The sequence below is a fragment of the Mirounga angustirostris genome, unplaced genomic scaffold, assembly GCF_029215605.1.
Source record: "Mirounga angustirostris isolate CCGP_5_RB_7025 unplaced genomic scaffold, mMirAng1.0.hap1 SCAF_10, whole genome shotgun sequence".
Taxonomy (NCBI): domain Eukaryota; kingdom Metazoa; phylum Chordata; class Mammalia; order Carnivora; family Phocidae; genus Mirounga; species Mirounga angustirostris.
Window position 1 is genome coordinate 53,225,275 of NW_026991718.1, and position 19,066 is coordinate 53,244,340.

A 19,066-nucleotide genomic window follows, 5' to 3' on the forward strand; every position below is an offset into this window, starting at 1 on the left:
ACAGTGGCATAAATTCTATACCATGGGTATATAAGAATTTATTCAGCCATGTATTTATTGGTTGACATTCAGTTTATTCTTTGTTTTGATTTTTACAATGTTGCAATTAACACCCAAATTACATATATTCAATGTAATAATGCCTTTATTTTTTCTGAAGGATTGGTTTTAAAAGTAGGATTGTTGACTCAGCAGTATGCGTGTGTGTGTGTGTGTGTATACATACATACATTCACAGACACATCCATAAATATATGGTTTAATATTTTTAACTTTAAAGAATTTTTTATTTATTTTTTAAGTAATCTTTACACCCAACATGGGGCTTGAACTCACAAACCCGAGATCAAAGCTGCATGCTCTACCTGAGCCAGCCAGGCACCCCATTTATGGTTTAACTTTCAATAAATTCATTAAATTACTTCTAATAAAAGGCCGTTGCAATTATATTCTTCCACCAGGTTATGACAGTGCTGATTTCCCTACATCTTTACCAATACTTTTTTTTTTTTTTTAGATTTTATTTATTTATTTGACAGAGAAAGACACAGTGAGAGAGGGAACACAAGCAGGGGGAGTGGGAGAGGGAGAAGCAGGCTTCCTGCAGAGCAGGGAGCCCGATGCGGGCTCGATCCCAGCACCCTGGGATCAGGACCTGAGCCGAAGGCAGACGCTTAACGACTCAGCCACCCAGGCACCCCATCTTTACCAATACTGAATTTAAAGTGTTTGAAAATTCTGCCAAGCTGATAGACAAAAAAAGTTTGATATTACTGACTTGGTCTACATTCCTCTGGCTTTTCTACTAGAGATGTGGTTGAGCATCCTGATATATGTTTATTGACCATTTGTATTTCCCTCCACTTAATAACAATAGCTAATATTAGAGTCAGGCACTGGAATGTGCATCATCTCATTTGACTATCACAACAACCCTATCAGAGGGATAGCATCTGCTTTCCTCCAGCCCTTTTACAGATAAGAAAACCATTTCCGAGAGGTTATGAAATTTGCCCAAGGTCACACAACTGGCACGGTGATAGAGCGAGGATTTTAACAAGTCTGACTATAAGGCTTCTGGGCTTAACTACTACACAAACTGCCTCTCCTGCCAAGGAACATTTTCAAGTCATTCTCTCCAGCCTTATTCCCTCCCTTCTAGTGAAGTCTGAACAACTTGGATAAACACAAATATTTGATGGGTCCCTTTGCAGAAGACACTATGGTAGATATTATTGGGTGATCTGAAAAAGAGCTCCTGCCCCCAATCTTATTGGGGAGCCAAAATACATTTTATGTAAGGAATATATGTATCAGGGTTTGTTTTTTTTTAAGGGATTTTATTTAATGTTAACGACAATGGTGTGGTTAGCAAATTTGTCAATGTAGAGAAGCAAATAATTACACAAAACTCTGCAGCCTACAAAATTTAATACTATTCAAAGAGTAGTGCAGGAAATATGGAGAACAATTCAGAAATGAGAGAAATCTGATGTATTTTTGTAGAATAATGTAGGAAACAACTCACTTTCGAGATGGTGGTATTTCTAAAGGAAAGCAATACTAATCTGACTGAAAAAAAAAACTGCGATACGACCCTTCCCAACCCATCTGTCCTCACTAACAAGCTTCTCCATTCCCCAGGTGTGCTCAGTGGCTCTGGTACTATCCACCTAGGTGGTGCTGAAGCAGGTGTGTACTCTCCGCTTTGTGAAACCATTCTCAGTAGAGCCTTAATAGCCTTGGACTTCTCTTGCTTCCAAAATCACGAGCTGTCAACGGACTTCTCCCATGGAGACGCTCTAATCACGCTATTATGCCAATCTAAATTCTGCCGTGTCGCAAGGGGTGCCCTGTCAATAATCTTGGCCACAAACTATGCCTTAGACATAAGCTTTTTACAGGGTTAATAGCTCACCTTTCAAGATCCATGTAAATATAACTCATTACACCGTGTCATTCTTGAGACAAGAATATGCATAATAGAAATACACACCTACAAGAAGGTGCAGTTCCTTGAATATATATTGGTTATTTTCTTTTTCTTTTTCTGGCACACATTTCTAATCCAGTGTAGCTTTCAGGTCACATTAGATGGAATTGCGCCTTCCCTCGGCCATTTCCCCTAAGCTTTAGAAAGACTCTTATTTCCTGAAATTTAAATCACTGGCTAGCTGTTTCCTGCCCCATTTCCCGTCTCCCTTTTGCCTCTCAGCCTCCTCCTGCCTGCCTGGGGACCGATTCTCCAGCAATGATGTCCACATCCCTTAGTCGACCAAAATGGTATCCAGATTCCGAGGTCTCGGTCCTTGGTGTAGTGTTGCTTAACCCCAGTACCCCAATACCTCCTCCCTCCCAATCCTATCCTCCGCCCGCCCCGCGCGGCTCTAGGAGGAGCCTAAATGTCCTCTTCTCCAGCTGAAGGGGATTGTGGTGCGTAAGCAGGATTAACTCTCTCGCCCCCAGCTGCGCGGATCTGCGCCAGGCCTGCGGGCCGGAGCGAACCCATCAGGGCGCGGAGGGCGCAGCACCGGGGCGGGGGATGGGGAAGCTCGGGGCCTCGGAGCTGTCTCCCGGGCGCGCTTCCTTGCGGAGTGGGGCGGAAGGCCACGGCCTCCGGAGCTGGTCCTCAAAAGCCAGGGCGAAAGGCCGCAACGGCGCGGGCTCCTAGCTGCAGCCTCCCCTCCGCCACCTCCCTCTCCCGCCCCGAGCTTCCTCTCCGCCCACCGCGCTCCAGCCGCTCGGTCGCAGCCCGCGCAGTCCTCCGCCCGGCGGAGCCGCCGCGCTCGCTCCGCGCCCAGCCATGGGGGACCTGCCGGGTCTCGTGCGCCTCTCCATCGCCCTGCGCATCCAGCCCAACGACGGCCCGGTCTTCTTCAAGGTGGACGGCCAGCGCTTCGGCCAGAACCGCACCATCAAGCTGCTCACCGGCTCCTCCTACAAGGTGGAGGTGAAGATTAAGCCCAGCACGCTGCAGGTCGAGTGAGTAAGCGCGCGCACCGGGGCTGCCCGACCCCAGCTTGGGGTCCGCGCGGAGGACCGAGGCCCCCGGGACAGCCCGAGCCTCTCCCCCGCCGCTCTGGCCTCGCGTCGTGCCCAGCGGCCCAGGGGTGGGGGGAAGAGGTCAGTCCCTGTTCCTTTTGGTCCCCTCCTCTGTTTTACGCTTGCTTTTCCCTATTCACGCTTCCTTCCACCCGTCTTGGGGAGGGATGTTTAAAACAACGTCAGGAAGCCAGGGTTGGGGGGAGGGTCGCGGGGGGTTATTTTCTTGTAAATTTTTCATTCCTTCTGCCCAGCCCTCGGCGCACCCCCAGGCGCCCCGGATTGTTCACCTACCGCAATCCCAGCCCTCCTCTCCCCAGCCCTGGCGTCCCGCGGGGTTCTGCCAACCGCGAGGCCGAAGGAGGGAGAAAGGCTGAGGAGTGAGGTGTAAAGGCGAGGGTGAGGTAGTTGCTGGGGCTCCCTAAGGGACGCTCCCTATTCCACCATCCATCCACCCTTACGTGGCTGGAGACCGTGGGGCTGGAGGGGCAGCCACAAGTCAGAGCACAGCCTCCTCGCCTTGGGCCTAGTCTCACCGTTTTCCCTGCCATGTGTTTTTCATTTTCTCCTGAGTTGTTTGTTCACCCTGGGGATGGTGCCTGGGATTCGCCATATCCTTGCAACAAAAGGATGTTTCTTGGTTTATTTGTGGCAGGGATTATTTCTTCCCTGCTACCACGGTTTGGTGCACCCACTAGACTTCTGGCTAGAAAGTCAGAATGGAAGGGTGCCATAGCTTATAGGGAAGTATCTAGGGATGAAGTTCTTTACCTCTCAGCTTCCACCTAAGCATGGTGTGAAGTCTAATGTGGAAGTGGGGCGTGGAAGGGCTTTGAGTCCACCAGATAACTTTTATAGCTGCAGTCTCCATCGATAGTCATTAATTCAATAAACTTGTGTTGGCCTTCTAGGTGTCAGGCCCTAATTCAAGGACCTAGAACCACACTGGGTTGTTTCTAGTGCTCCTGGTCCCCCTGCTTGTCACCAACCCCCCACAGCGCCACACACCAGTTACCTTCACATTTCCCAGTGTTCCGTGCATCTCCATATAATCCAGACTTTTCCTTTCCCTTATTTCCTGGCCAATTCTCCCAAGTTATCTGTTCTCTATCCCATTTTCTTCAAGGTGGTTCTCTATATTTTTAACTAATCTAAAATGAATTTGTGTTAATGACAGAACTACTTTTTCTATTTACATTTTAATTTTATCAAGGGTGTTTCATTGCCCTAAACTAGTAGTTCCTAAACTTGAGTGTCTGTCAGAACCACCTAAAATGCTTGTTAAAACTCAGATGGCTGAGCCCCACCCTCGAGTTTCCAGTTTACTATGTCTGGGGTAGGGCTTAAAAACTTGTTTTCTAATACGTGAGCAGGTAATACTGACACAGCTGATCCAGGGACTAACCCTTGAGAATCGCTAACTTAACACAAAGGAATGATGCCAGTGAGAATTTCTGGTTGTGTGGTTGGCTTTGTGTACCCCAAATCAGGGGATCTCTGATTGTTGGAACAGAAAAAAATCATTTAAGAGCTAGTTCAGTGGTTCTTGGTTCTCAACCCTACCTGTATATTAGAATCACCTAGAGAAACTTAAAATACATTTACCGTGCCCAAACCATACCTGACCACATTGAATTCTAAATTCTGGGGTTTGGGATGAGGCTGGGTATAGGTAAGTTTTTAATAGTCCCACAGATAAGAAACTATAGAGTAGGACTGATAGAGTTCAACTCAGTCTTGTACAAGTAGTCCGGATGAGAATACTAAGGTCAGTCCAGAGAGATTAAGTAGTTGCTCTAGGGTCACGTGACTGGTAAGTTGGAGAACTCAAGCCTCCTGACCTTTCAGAACTTTCTACCCCACCAGATGTCTCCTTTAATCAAACCCTGTAGGATTCCTGCCTAGGGTTATGGTCCAGACCAGGACAGGGTGCCTAAATTAATTCCTACCATATATAGTCAACTCCAGTCCATTGCAGGAACATTTCCATTGGTGGTGTGGTTGTCCCACTGGAGCTGAAGTCTAAAGAGCCTGATGGGGACAGAATTGTTTATACGGGCACATATGACACAGAAGGTGTGGCCCCAACCAAGAGTGGAGAACGGCAACCCATCCAGATCACCATGCCGGTAAGGCCTGCATGAGGGTGTCAGGGCAAACAGAAACCATGGAAGAGAAAACAATCAGTATCTCCCCTTAAGAAATAAAAGGAAATATTATGAAATTATGAAATATTATCTTAATTCATAGTTTCATATTGGAATCTATTTGTCCATAATATCCTAATACAATTAATTAAATAATTAAATGCTTCTTCAATGGTCAGTTTCAAAGTAATTTCTTATATGGCAAAAAAATTAAATCTCTTTCTATACTTTCTAATCTATTCCATTGATCTGTCTATTCTTATGCTAATATGCATTGTTTTAAATGTATTGCTTTTATTGTGTGTTCATGTATTTTGTAACTGGTCCTCTTACTGAACTTGCTTACTAAAACTTTTCATTTAATCTCAGGTTTTTCAGATTGGCAGTCATAATCTACATACAACTATCATTTTCTGAATCTTCTTTCTAGCCTCACTGCATTGGCTAATGTTTCTAGAATAACGTTGCTCACTAATGGTGGTAAGAGGTATCCTTGCCTTCAGGGTTTTTCTGTTAGGTACAATGTTTGTTTTAAATATTTATCATGCTAAAGCATCCTTTTTTCTAGCTCACTAAGAGACATTTTTAAAAAAGATTTTATTTATTTATTTGAGAGAGCACAAGTGAGCACTAACAGTGGGGAGGGGCAGAGGGAGAGGGAGAAGCAGACTCCCCGCTGAGCAGGGAGCCCTATGCAGGGCTTGATTCCAGGACCCTGAGATCATGATCTGAGCCAAAGGCAGATGCTTAATGACTGAGCAACCCAGGCGCCCCAAGACATTTTTTTAATTGGGAGATGCGTTGAATTTTATCTAATTCCTTTTCCCATCTATGGAGATAATCTCTTTTGATACATTAATAATTATATAATACACTACCCTTTATTTCCTAAAATAAACCCTACTTAAATGTTATGTATTTTTGAAAATATGTCACTAAATTCAATATGCTAATATTTTATTTAGGATTTTTAGATTTCTATTTTATTAATTTTTTATTTGCTTGATTCATCAACAAATATATGGAGATTTCTTGCCTATCAGGCACTGGAAGAGGATTAATGAACAAAATAGATATTCCTGGCTTCATGGGGCTTCTAATCCAGAGAAGGAAAACATACTTTATATGTGATTATCTATAATAAATAATTATTATTACACAAAGTGTACTAAAATCGTGGTGCCCTTGGAGCATATATCAAAGGTTTTATTCTAATCCAAGATTTTGGGGATGGTTTTCATGAGAAATAAATAAACAATAAATGAGCATTGAGAGAAGAGGGAACACTTGAGGAAAGAGGAGTTACAGAGATCAAGAGCTGGGGGGAGAGCGTAATGTGTTGTAATGAAGGAGAGAAGCCCAATGTGGGTGGAGCAGAGAGTGAGGCAGAGACTGGCTCAAGATGATAAAGCTGGAAGAGCATAGGTGGATTCCACTACCTGATCTCTGAGGCCCCTTTCGGCTCTAACGTGGTATAAGGATTACAGATTTACCCTTAAGGGGATGATGCTAGTTCTGTGATGAAAGTCAGATTCTCAAATACTATCATTTAGGAACACACCAAATAGGACTGAAGGCCAACAAGTCCCTGTAGGATTCCTTTTTATTGGGCACAGATACAGAGAGGAGGGCTGGGGATACATCCCAGCATCTCAAGGGATTTGCAGGATTTAAAAAAAAAAAATGTTAAATAACATAAGTTTCAGAAATTTGAGCAAATTTTTAAAGCAACAGTAATCCCTACATTTTGACTCAGCTCATTTTCAGATTACATTCCACCTGTATACATTTTATAGTTGCAACCATTTTATTATGTAATTGTCCAACATTCTACATATTCATTGTTACAGTTTTAATGGCAATATAAGACTCTACCATGCTGTATTGTAGTGATTAGACTACTCCTCAGATATTAGATATGTCAATTGTTCTCATCGTAAAAAGTGCTATAATGAATTATTCTGTGCTGCTACTTCAATAGGAGTAAAATTATTTGGTCAAAAGGAATGAATTTTTTTAAAGATTTTATTTATTTATTTGAGAGTGAGAGAGAACATGGGGGGCGGGCAGAGACAGAGGAAGAGGGAGAAGCGGACTCCCCGCTCAGCAGGGAGCCCGACGCGGGGTTCTATCCCAGGACCCTGCGATCATGACCTGAGCCGAAGACAGACACTTAACTGACTGAGCCTCCCAGGCGCCCCCAAAAGGAATGAATTTTATGGCTATTCCCACGTACAGCCATTTCGGGTATTTTTTTAAAGTGTTGTATGTGACATTTTACAATTTTTTTTTTTTTTTTTAAGATTTTATTTATTTGACAGAGAGAGACGAGGAGAGCGGGAACACAAGCAGGGGGAGTGGGAGAGGGAGACGCAGGCTTCCCGCGGAGCAGGGAGCCCAGTGCGGGGCTCGATCCCAGGACCCCGGGATCACGACCTGAGCCGAAGGCAGACGCTTAACGACTGAGCCACCCAGGCGCCCGACATTTTACAATGTTAGCAGCAGTATAGAAGTCTGGTGGCTTTGCTATAATTATGACAGCATTGGGAATTATTTTAAAAAATAAATTTTCCGGGGCGCCTGGGTGGCTCAGTCGTTAAGCGTCTGCCTTCGGCTCAGGTCATGATCCCAGGGTCCTGGGATCGAGCCCCGCATCAGGCTCCCTGCTCAGCGGGAAGCCTGCTTCTCCCTCTCCCACTCCCCCTGCTTGTGTTCCCGCTCTCCTCGTCTCTCTCTGTCAAATAAATAAATCTTTAAGAAAAATAAAAACTAAAAAAAATTAAATTTTCCTGGTTTACTTTTTACTATCATTTACAAGAATGAACATTTCAACATTTCATTTTATTTTTGTGTGTGTAAATTAGTTCTTTCGTGTTTTGTTAATATTTCTATGGAAGATTTTTTTTAAAAATCAGAGTCCTAGGAGCGCCTGGGTGGCTCAGTTGGTTAAGCCTCATGATCTCTCCAGTCGTGGGATTGAGCCCCACGTCTGGCTCTGCACTCAGCAGGGGAGTCTGCTTGAGGTTCTCTCTCTCCCTCTTCCTTTGCCCCTCCTCCCGCTTGTGTGAATACACCGATGCACTCTCTTTTTCTCTCTCTCAAGTAAATAAAATCTTAAAAAATCAGAGTCCTAGTAAAGATTTTTTAAAGATCTGTCATATCTGTCCTATTTCTCTCAGTATTGCTTTGCTTACATTTTCCATTGTGTAGAAACATAATTACATTTAAACCTCTCGTTTTCCTTTATGATTTCTTATATTTAAATTTGAGAAAATTATTTTTCCAGAGTTGACAGTCTATTTCGATTTGTTCTGCAATTTTAGATTTTGTTATTTAACTTTCCCCTCATTCAAACTTGATTTATATGTTTATACTGTACATCATCTTACAAAGGATTTAAGATGGTATTAGCATTTTATGAGTCTCAATAGTAAAGCCTAGGTTCTTAATGGAATGTCCACATCTAGAAGAAGCAAGTGATTGATAGTTGATTTTTTCCAACAATGATCACATGGCTTTTGGTATGAGCATTGGCCATGTATTTGTATCTTATCTGTAATAGGCTGATTCTAAGGAAAACAATAGAAGTTGGAGAAGTTTTCCTGATCCTGATTAAGTCAGCAGTTCTAATGTTAAATTCAAATTTCATTCTAGTAGTGAAAGCCTCACATAGCCTTTAACCTATTTTATGACTTTTGTCATCAATGTCATCAATGTTTCAAGCTTAAATAAATTACGGACACAACCACACCTTCAGAGACAACAAGGAAGTCTTGAAATGTGCAAGTAATCCAATGAATCAAATAGGGGAATCCAGTAAGGGAAGCTGAATTAAGGATATACAAGAGCAACTTCTTAGGAGTGTAAAGTTACTTCAAAGTATTTTTTTTTTAATTTTTTAATCATTGGATAAATAATGCTGGGGTTATTGGCTAGTTGGGGGAAACATCACTGTTATTCTTTCCTGATACGATACTCTAAAATATATTTCAGATGGTTCAAGGGGTTAACTGTAAAAAGTCAACTTTTTAAAAAATTGATATGAAAAGAATTAAACCCAAAAGAAATAGAAGATATCCAAAGCTAAAAATTGAAAGCTTTGATTACATGCACTATAAAATTCCTGTCAAAAATCATGAAGTTAAATTATATTTTCATTAAGAGAATTTAAATTAAAAGGCAAGTAACAATTGGTGAAAAACTTACGTGTAACATGCACAGCCTCCCAGGCTATGTGGCCTTGATTTTCAGTCACTGCCGGTGCAGACTTGGCTTGCAGCCCACAGTGACTTTCCACAGCCCTTTACTGCCCACGGAAGCTGAAGTCAGGAAGTAGTCCAATGATATCTGACTTAGGTTGATGGCAGTGATCTCTTTATTCAGATATTTCCAGGGGCCCTGGTAGCGGGAGTGAATTACCCGGCGCTAAAATCTCTCAACCCCCATTTCAAACAGCAGTGTTGACTTGTACCTTAATGTGACTGATGCCCCATTCAGTCCCTCCTAGGGGAGAGTCCAGGTGGAGATTCTGTCTGCACACATCATTCCGTGGTTCCCCTTTTGTTGGCCCTCTTCAGTGAGAGACTGATGGGAGTTAGGAGGAATAAGGTAACAGAGTATGCAAGCTTGTTAGGAGGCTGTGCGTGCAGAGGTAGGCAGCCGTATGCATGTCCTCCCAAATAGAAAAGTTGTTCCTTTGTGTCTGCTCTGTGGAGTCATTTGGAAAGATCTGTAACTTAATATATAAATAATTCTTAGAAGCCAATGAGAAAAAAAATAACAATAGGATGTGGGAAATGGGAAAATAAGCAAAAATAAATAAATAGGCAATTCACAGAAGAAGAAATACAAATAATCAATAAATGTATATTTTTTTATTTTTATTGTTATGTTAATCACCATACATTACAGCATTAGTTTTTGATGTGTTCCATGATTCATTGTTTGTGCATAACACCCTGTGCCCCATGCAGAACGTGCCCTCTTTAATACCCATCACCAGGCTAACCCATCCTCCCAACCCCCCCAATAAATATATTTTTAAATGGCTTAATTTCACAATTGGTGAAAAAAATACAAATAGTGCAATACCAATTTTTACCTACAAAATTGGTGAAATATTAAAAAATAATACCAGTTGTTCAGTGCTAGTATATTTCTTTATGAAATATAGCAATTTTTATAAATTGATATAGTATCTTACAAACTTGCTAAATTCACTTATGAATTTTAGTAGCTTTTTATTCTATTGCTTAGTGTTTTCTGCAAACAGTTGTCCATCTGTAAAAATAAACAGTTTTACTTTCCCTTTTTTTTTCCCCTCTTGCCATAAGGTAGCTAGGACCTTCAACACAATGCTGAGTAGGAATAGTAAGAGCTGATATTCTTGCCTTATTTCCCATCTTATAGGGAAAGAACTCAGTCTTACCATTAAGGGGGTTGTTAACTATAGGTTTTTTTATTGATGCCCCTTAATCAGGTTGAAGAACTTTCTATTCCTAATTTGCTGAGAGTTTTTATCATGAATGGATGTTGAATTACCAAATACTTTTTCTGCATCCATGGATATGATAATAATGGCTTTTTCTCCTTTATTTTTGTTAATATGGTGAATTATAAGGATTTTAAAATATTGAACCATCCTTGAGTTCCAAGAATAAAACTCTTTTGGTACTGTTATAAAAGCCTATTGCTGGATTTGATTTACTAATTCAAGCAAATAAAAATTAAAAGCAAATTTTATGCATAAGCCCATGAGGAATTTTTGTCTGCAATTTTCCTTCACTTGTAATATCTTTGCCAAGTTAAGGTGTTAACATGGGCTTCATAAAATAAATTGAGAAATGTTCCTTCCTCCATTGTATGAAAGAATTTATGTAGAATTGGTATTTTTCCTTAAATGTCTGAATTTATCAGTGAAGCCATTTGGGCCTGAAATTTTCTTTCTGGAAGGATTTTTACCTACAGATACAATTTCCTTAGTAGATGGAGGTCTACTGATAGTTTGTATCTTTTAAGGAATTTGTCCATTTCATTAACTATATTGGTATAAAGTTCCGATAGCATCTCTTTCATTCCTGATATTGGTAATTTGTCTTCTTTTTCTTGCTCAGTTTTTCTAGGGGTTTATCAATTTTTTTATTTTTTAATATTTTTAAATAGGCTCCACACCCAGTGTGGGGCTTAAACTCATGACCCTGACATTAAGAGTTGCATGCTCTACTGACTGAGCCAAACAGGTGGCCCTGGGGTTTATCAGTTTTTAAGACCTTTTCAAAAAGCCAGATTTTGGTTTCATTACTTTTTTTATTATTATTATTTCTTTACATTATTTTTTTCTCTAGAGTCTTTCCTTATGGTTTTTCTTTATTATTTGTTCTTTTCTATTTCATTGATTTCTGCTCTTTATTATCTTTCTTCTTTACCAGTAGACTGGCCTGGCAATGCCAACTATTAGAGAGGATGAGGAGCAGCTAAAACTCTCGTTGCTGGTAGGAATGTAAAATGGTGCAATCACTTAGGAAAAGTTGGACAGATTCTTATACAGTTAAACATACTTTATAATTCTCAGAACTTTTAGTCCTCTCTGTTCAACTAAGAGAAATGGAAAACATGTATTTGCTAATAAAACTTCAAGCAGTACAGGAGTAAGAGAGGCTTGGAATCCAGTAGGAATTCATAGGTCATGCCACACTAAAAGTCACAGATACTTATTATACTGAATTTGTTTACCAATGAAGTAACATCATGTTTCTATCGATATAATAAGGTCATTCTGAGCTCTCAAGTCAATGGATTTCTGAGTGACCTTATTCTTGGTGAATTTCCTATGTCTCTAGTGGCATGGTGAATGGTGAGAAGTACTGTAGTGATTCTAGGCCAACAGGTTGTAAGACCATGGAAACTTTTTTTTAAAGATTTTATTTATTTATTTATTTGAGAGAGAGCATGAGCAGCGTGGAGGGAGAGGCAGACTCCCTGCTGAGCAGGGAGCCTAACTCGGGGCTCTGTCCTGGGACCCTGAGATCATGACCTGAGCTGAAGGCAGATGTTTAACTGACTGAGCCACCAGGCGCCCTGACTGTAGAAATTATTTAAAACAAACTTCTCAGATTCCTTGTTACTGAAGATGACAGCTGAATCTCCTCTCCTTGGAATCTGATGATTCTCTTCCACATCAGTTGTAAAATAAAAATGTCCCAAAGTTTGCAACTTGAATGGACAGTATGGCAAATAATATGTCCAGGTCTATAGTGGAGTGTCACTTTTAGAAGACCATAGACTGGGTAGCTTAAACAACAAACATTTATTCTTCACAGTTCTGGAGGCTGGAAGTCCAAGACCAAGGTACTAGCAGACTCGGTGTCTGACGAGAGCCCTTTTGCTGTTTCAAACAGCTACTTTCTTGGCTGTATCCTCACATGAAAAAGAGCATAGAGATCGTCCCTCTCCTATCCGTTTTTACAAGGGCACTAATCCCATTCGTGAGGGCTCCACCCTCGTGACCTAATTTCTTCTGAAAGGCCCCACCCCCAAATACCGTCACATTGGGGATTTAGGCTTCAACATATGAATTTGGGGAGATACACACATTCAGTGCATAGTACTGTCCTAAAGCATTTTACACACGACAATCCATATATGTTCTCATGCGGAAAAAAAAGAAAAACTGTTCATTAACTCTTAACTCATTAACTCTTAACTCATTTGCTTCTAGAAGGAGTTGGGTATAGTGATAATAGTTCCTAGATAGGAATTAGGAAACCTAAGTTCTTGACCTGCTTCATAGTCTAGACCTAGGGCAGTCACTTAACCTCTCTGAGTCTTATTAGTTCTTTCATCTGTGAAATGGAGAAGCTAAAACCAGTCAAAAGACCAAAGTAGAATGGCGTGTGTAAGGTATTGTATAAAATAAAGAACGCTATGCAAATGCACAGAATCTTACCTGTGTGTAAATTGCATCACCCAGGGAGCCTGCCTGGCTAAGTTTTCATTGGAAGGCACAGATGGGTTGGGAGGGAGCAGAGAGCCTGTGTAGTTGCTTCTGTTCTTCAAGAAGAATGTCAGCTTTCAAGACCCCATCTGCTCCTACATCAGAAGGGAAGAAATTCTGAGCGAGGTTGTGAGGCATCCTGGAAATAGAACCCCAGCGGAAAGAGCAGGAAGAAAGCTAATGGGAAGTTAGCATAACTAAGTCATGGGAAAATATATGCATAGTTAGCAGCAATTAACTACAAAATGACCTTGGGCCCAACACTAGTAAAAGAGAAACAAAACAAAACAAAATAGAAGCACCTGAACATTCCATATCTTTTAGCTCTGACTGTTGCTGTCAGCATATTTCTACGCTGGTCTCCTGTATCACTGAGAACTGTTGATGTAGGAAAGATGTTAGGGTTCGAAGCCATCAGCCAAGAAAGAATTCTTGAGATGTCTTTGGTGCAGAAAGGTGGTTTTATTAAAGCACTGGGACAGGACCCATGGGTAGAAAGAGCTGCACTGGGGTCATGAGGAGTGGCCCATTATATACTTCCAAGTTGGGAGGGAGTTAGGGATAGCGAAAGCCTCCCAGGTATTTTGGAAACAAGGTTTCCAGGATCCTAGGGGGCTAGCTATTGTTAGAGAAAGGTCATTTATTACTGTTTAGTAAAAACTCAGTCATGAGACTCTTCAGATGTATATCGGTGGGTGGCTTAAAAGATAATTGCCAACCTGTATCTTGGGGGGTAGAAATAAAGGAAGTTTCCTAAAGAATTTTTATGTTAAAGTAGACTTACATGATCCTGGGGGTCCTGCCTAAGATTGCCTTTTGCCCTTAGCAAAGTATTAACATCGAGGCAGCTGGTTTCCTAGAGGAGTATCACTCTGCCTTTTTCAAGCACTTGTCAATGGGCTGTAAGTAATAAGGAAACTTAATTTTTCTTCTGCCTTTGTTTCCCACATCACTGTGACATTGAGACTTTCTTAATTTTAAGGTTATTCAGACACAGTGTCATGTCTTAAGGTTTTTCTTGCCTGTGGTCCTAATCATCTTTGTTTTTGTTTTTACAACCAACTTTTATTTATTTCTATTTCAAGAAAGGCCTTGTTTTTCCCACTTACCTAGCATAGTCTCAGGCTGCTTTCCTCAAAAGATTAACTAGTGTTTGTAAAATATTTTTATAACTTAATATAATTGAATTGCCCTTGAAATGTGCAATGCCCTATGCTGGTCAAATCATGATAATGATCATCATCATCATCATCATCCCTCTTTAAAAATCTTGATGATTTATAAAATGAGATTTCAATTTATTCTTCCCTCCACTACCCTACTGTCAACAAAGCTGTAATCTTTTCATTAGCCTCTATGTATCCTTGATAGAATTTATAAAATCCCTAAGGTTAGAGGGATATGTATGTTAACTTTTTAGGGACGATAATTCCATTTCACCATTTAAAACATTCTTTATGATTATAATAGTAACATATTTTTTGCAAAAAATCCAAGTAGAAAAGATAGAAAAACACTCAATTCCTTTACTTAGAAGCTTTATTGTTAATATTTTTTCATTCTTTTTTCTATATGTCTTATTTTATATACTTATGCTCACACTGTATATAAACTGTTTTCATCCATCTTTTTCTTGTAGACATTGTTCTCAGCATTTTCTCTCATCATTAAAAACCCTAAATTCCTGTGTAATGGTTACACAAATCCATCATATAAATACACCACCATTTTCATTATATTCTCCTAAAGTCAGATGCTTAAATTGCTTCTGGTATTTAGACATTTTTGCCAAGTTGATAGGTGAATAATACCTCTGTCAAAGTTTGTATTTCTTTAATTACTAATAATATTACATTTAAAGATTTTTCAGATGTTTGCCATTTTTTTTCTTTTTCATGTAATCACCACCCGTCAAGAAGTAAAACATTTCCCCCCAAAAAGTTCCCTCTTACACATTTTCCTCAATCATTAATCCCTCCCACCCCAGGCTCTAAGTAACCACAGATGCTTCCTGCTTCCTGTCAGCATACATACATACATACATACATACATACATACATACATACATACATATATGAGTTTTATATAAATGGAATCATACAGTATATGTGTTCTTTGGAGTCTGGATTATTTTGCTCAGCACATCTTTGAGATCCATCCTCATTGCTGCCTGAATCAGTATGTTTCTTTTTATTGTTGAGTAAAATGCCATAATGACAGGCATACTAACGCTTGTCTATCACCAAGTGAGTGATGAAACATTGGGCGGATTCAAGTCTGAAGCTATAGTGAATAAAGCTACTGCGTACTTGGACAGGTCTCTAGACTGTTAAGCCATGATTCTCTAGAAAGAGATACTTTCTTTTCCTACCTGGGTAAAGAGTTGGGGACTCTAGGTATATCACCCACTGTTTCGAGTCAGGCATGTTTCCCAAAAGAAAACCAAACCCTGTTTTGGGATCAAATTAGCAGGATGAGGCAATGGTGCAGAATATAACTTGGAGAGCGTCTTGGAAAGCCATCTGGGAAGCACCTGATCACCCTCCTCCTGTAGCAATGTCAAGCGTAAGGCTCCTATTGCTTACTGCCCTGCCCCACTCCACGTCTTCTGGCTCCTGACAAGTCTAAGAATGCTGCCAAGGCAGTCCCCATCCCCTCCCATGACAGGAGAGGGTCAGAGGAGAAAATAACGACAGGCATCATGCTGTTTAATGTCAGATCCCCTAAATAGCTCCAGGAGGCAGTAGCAAGGTTAGGCTACCCTGCAGGCCACTTGAACACCTGCCCGAGTGGCCCCTAGGGTATTCTATGTCCTCTTCTCAGCTACACGGGAATTGTGTGCTCAGGGCTCAGGAGAATTCTATGCAGTGATCCGCAGGGCCTACCTTCTGGAAGTAGAATGCAAACTTCTTGAGGGCAAGAATCCTACCTCATACAAATTTTTATGTGTGCAAAGCACATAATAGTTACTCAAATATGGTTCTGGACAATGTACAATCGAAGCCTGAGACATGGACATGGATTCCTGACTCATAAATGCTCAACGTATTTTTTTTTTTTTATTATTTAAAGGTTTTATTTATTTATCAGAGAGAGAGAGAGACAGAGGCAGGCAGAGGGAGAAGCAGGCTTCTTGCTCAGCAAGGAGCCCGATGCGGGACTCGATCCCAGGACCCTGGGATCATGACCTGAGCCGAAGGCAGTCACTTAACCGACTGAGCCACTCAGGCGTCCCGCTCAATGTATTTTTAAAAGTTAAAGTAGGGTCTTTAACAATCAAATGCTTCTAAGAAAATATTTTTCCCTGGAAGTGAAATTAATGACAAAAAGGCAATTGTATCTTACATTTAGTGATACTGTGTATATGTTATTTTGTACAACTATCTTTTGAAATAGACACCAAAAGATAATCATCAAACACCATTCCCTCTCTTCGCTTCCTAAACCCCCTTCGTGGCAAGCTCTGAAAGTCTGAGGTTCAAAGAGTGGTTTCCAATAATTAAATTTGGAAAACAGATAAACTTGGGGAGTTATGTTTATTAAAGACCGTATGACAGCAAATGCCACTTGTACAATAGGAATAAGATTTTATAGAGAAAAAAATGGCTTACAGACAGCTTTTCAGGAAATTAGCTCACATAATAAAGGAAAATAGTTCATTAAAGTTAAAGGCCTAAACTTTGCAAACCAAAAGAGTCTTGACTGTTGACCCTTGAATATGCAGGATCTCTTTCCCTAACATGAGCTCTTATCTGTTGTTCGTGGCAGAATGAGGTTTTTATGGTGCGTGTTTCTCTCCCCTCAGTTCACTGACATTGGGACCTTCGAGACGGTATGGCAAGTCAAGTTCTACAATTACCACAAGCGAGATCACTGTCAATGGGGAAGCCCGTTCTCTGTCATTGAGTATGAATGCAAGCCCAATGAGACACGCAGCCTCATGTGGGTGAACAAGGAGTCCTTCCTCTGAAGATGGCTCTTTCTGATGTTGCTGGACAATCTCTTCAAAAATCAACTTTCAGATAACCCAGCGCAAGCCTTCACCAAGGCACACAACACCGTTGATGTTTCCCATCGGGTGCCGTTGACCTACTGGCCCCGATTATTTTGAAAGTGTAATTCCCTTCTGATGCCATGTCCCTGACATAAAAAATTGCGATGTATCACCCCCGAGAAGATCCCTTGCTGTGTTCTGTGTTGGTGTTCCTGCATCCAGTTGTTCCTGGTCATGCCGTTGACTGCTTGTGAGGAGCTCAGTGGAACTGGCAGACATATCCCATTTTTAGCCATTCCACTGGATGACTGTGGTGTTTTGTTTCCACATTGAGGGATTCCCCCATTTTTTTGTAGTTGTTAAATGCTAAATAAAAAGATAACAACGTGTGTGGGTTCTCTCCGCAGTATAATATGGTAACATGTAGCTTGCAGTGTTATCCAGCTCTCAAGGGAGGCTTGGTGAAAATGTAAGACACACAGCAATGAGTGGAACTCAGATGTTGTGCTTCATATAAACAGCTCAGCTTCTTCAGGGAACAATAATGACAAAATAAAAGGGCAAGTATTTAAGAAGTATATGTAACACATTAAAACTCTTTCAGGTTACTTAAGGGACTATGTTGTGGCCTAGTAGAAAGGGGAAAAGGCATGGTTGGGGTCCACTGTTAAACAAGGTGACAGAAGTTTAGGGTTACCTTTTTGGCAAGCTGCCGTAGTGTTCAAACATGCATATGATGGCATCCCAAATTCCCCTTCACTTGAACTTTGTAAAACTGTGTATGGAACTGTAATGAACTTTTGATATTTCTTAATAAAGGTATTGAAAATCATGCCCTGGCTTTTCTTCTTCATGTGGGCAATATCTGTCTAGACGGTCGACCTCTGTTCCAGGCCAGCCCCATTCAGATCTCCAGCTACATTGCAGGGTACGGAGGACATACCTGGAGGAGAATCAGCACACTTCATCATAGATCAGCTTGGACAATTGAACAGGAGCACTCCAGTCAGCTCTAACAAGGCTAGCAGAGACTCAGGCACTTGGTGGACAATCCAAAACTTGTCCCTACTTCTCCCCATGCTTCCTCCTGGGACGACCACTCCCATCAGCTGGCTGTGTAGCTGAGCAGCTTGAGGACATGCTATTGTAATAGTGAATGGACACTGGGATGGAGAGCTCCTTGCCTGCTCCCAGGGGACTGCAAGTTGTGGGGCACAAATCCCTCATTCCATGCAGTTTGAGGATAAATTCCCTAAGAAGGAAAGACATTTTCTCTGGGAGAGTAGCATACTACCCCGCAATGGTGTTGTCGTGTTCCCTTGGGAAGCACAGACCCTATTGCGTCGGGAGAAGTTAGCTGTGGATCTGCTTTTCTGCTACCTGCAAAGACTTCGTGTGGGTATATGCTAGGTTAGGGGGAGTGTTGTAGAGAGTTTACCGTGGAACCGCATTCGCAAGGCTGGCAGCAAACCCGTGGCCCCTCTGAGTCGCTTACCTGCAATGAGGCCATATTGCCAGTAGGGCACAGCAATGCCTTGGATTTGGGCTCATTGTGAGCGGTGTTGAGAAGAGAACGGTACGTTTCTCAATTCCTTCGTCTTTCAAAAATAACAGTGTCTCCTAGAACTGCTGCTAAAAAATAAGCATGAATCCACTCCTAATGACTGTATTTTAAAAACCAACATTCACTTATTGCAACAGACATTGACATAAGCAACAGATTTACTACAGACAGAGGCTTAAGTTTTCTTCCAGAATATCCAGTAGAGAGGCAGGCTTATTAGATGGTGGGAAAATATGAAAACTACGTATTTTAATCTCTTGAAACCTCTGATTAGTAAATATTTTCATTTGTGAAACGAGGTTTCAAGCTAGTGACTCATCTGTCAG

General features: G+C 41.1%; 1 protein-coding gene across 1 annotated transcript; it reads left to right on the forward strand.

The window, feature by feature from the left end:
• The first annotated feature begins 2,656 nt into the window (after positions 1-2,656).
• CNRIP1 (cannabinoid receptor interacting protein 1) lies at positions 2,657-18,008 on the forward strand. Its single transcript, XM_045884869.3, has 3 exons — positions 2,657-2,982; positions 5,021-5,171; positions 16,988-18,008. The coding sequence occupies exons 1-3, from the start codon at positions 2,804-2,806 to the stop codon at positions 17,150-17,152; spliced, it is 495 nt and encodes a 164-aa protein (XP_045740825.1). The 5' UTR covers positions 2,657-2,803; the 3' UTR covers positions 17,153-18,008.
• The last annotated feature ends 1,058 nt before the right edge of the window (positions 18,009-19,066 follow it).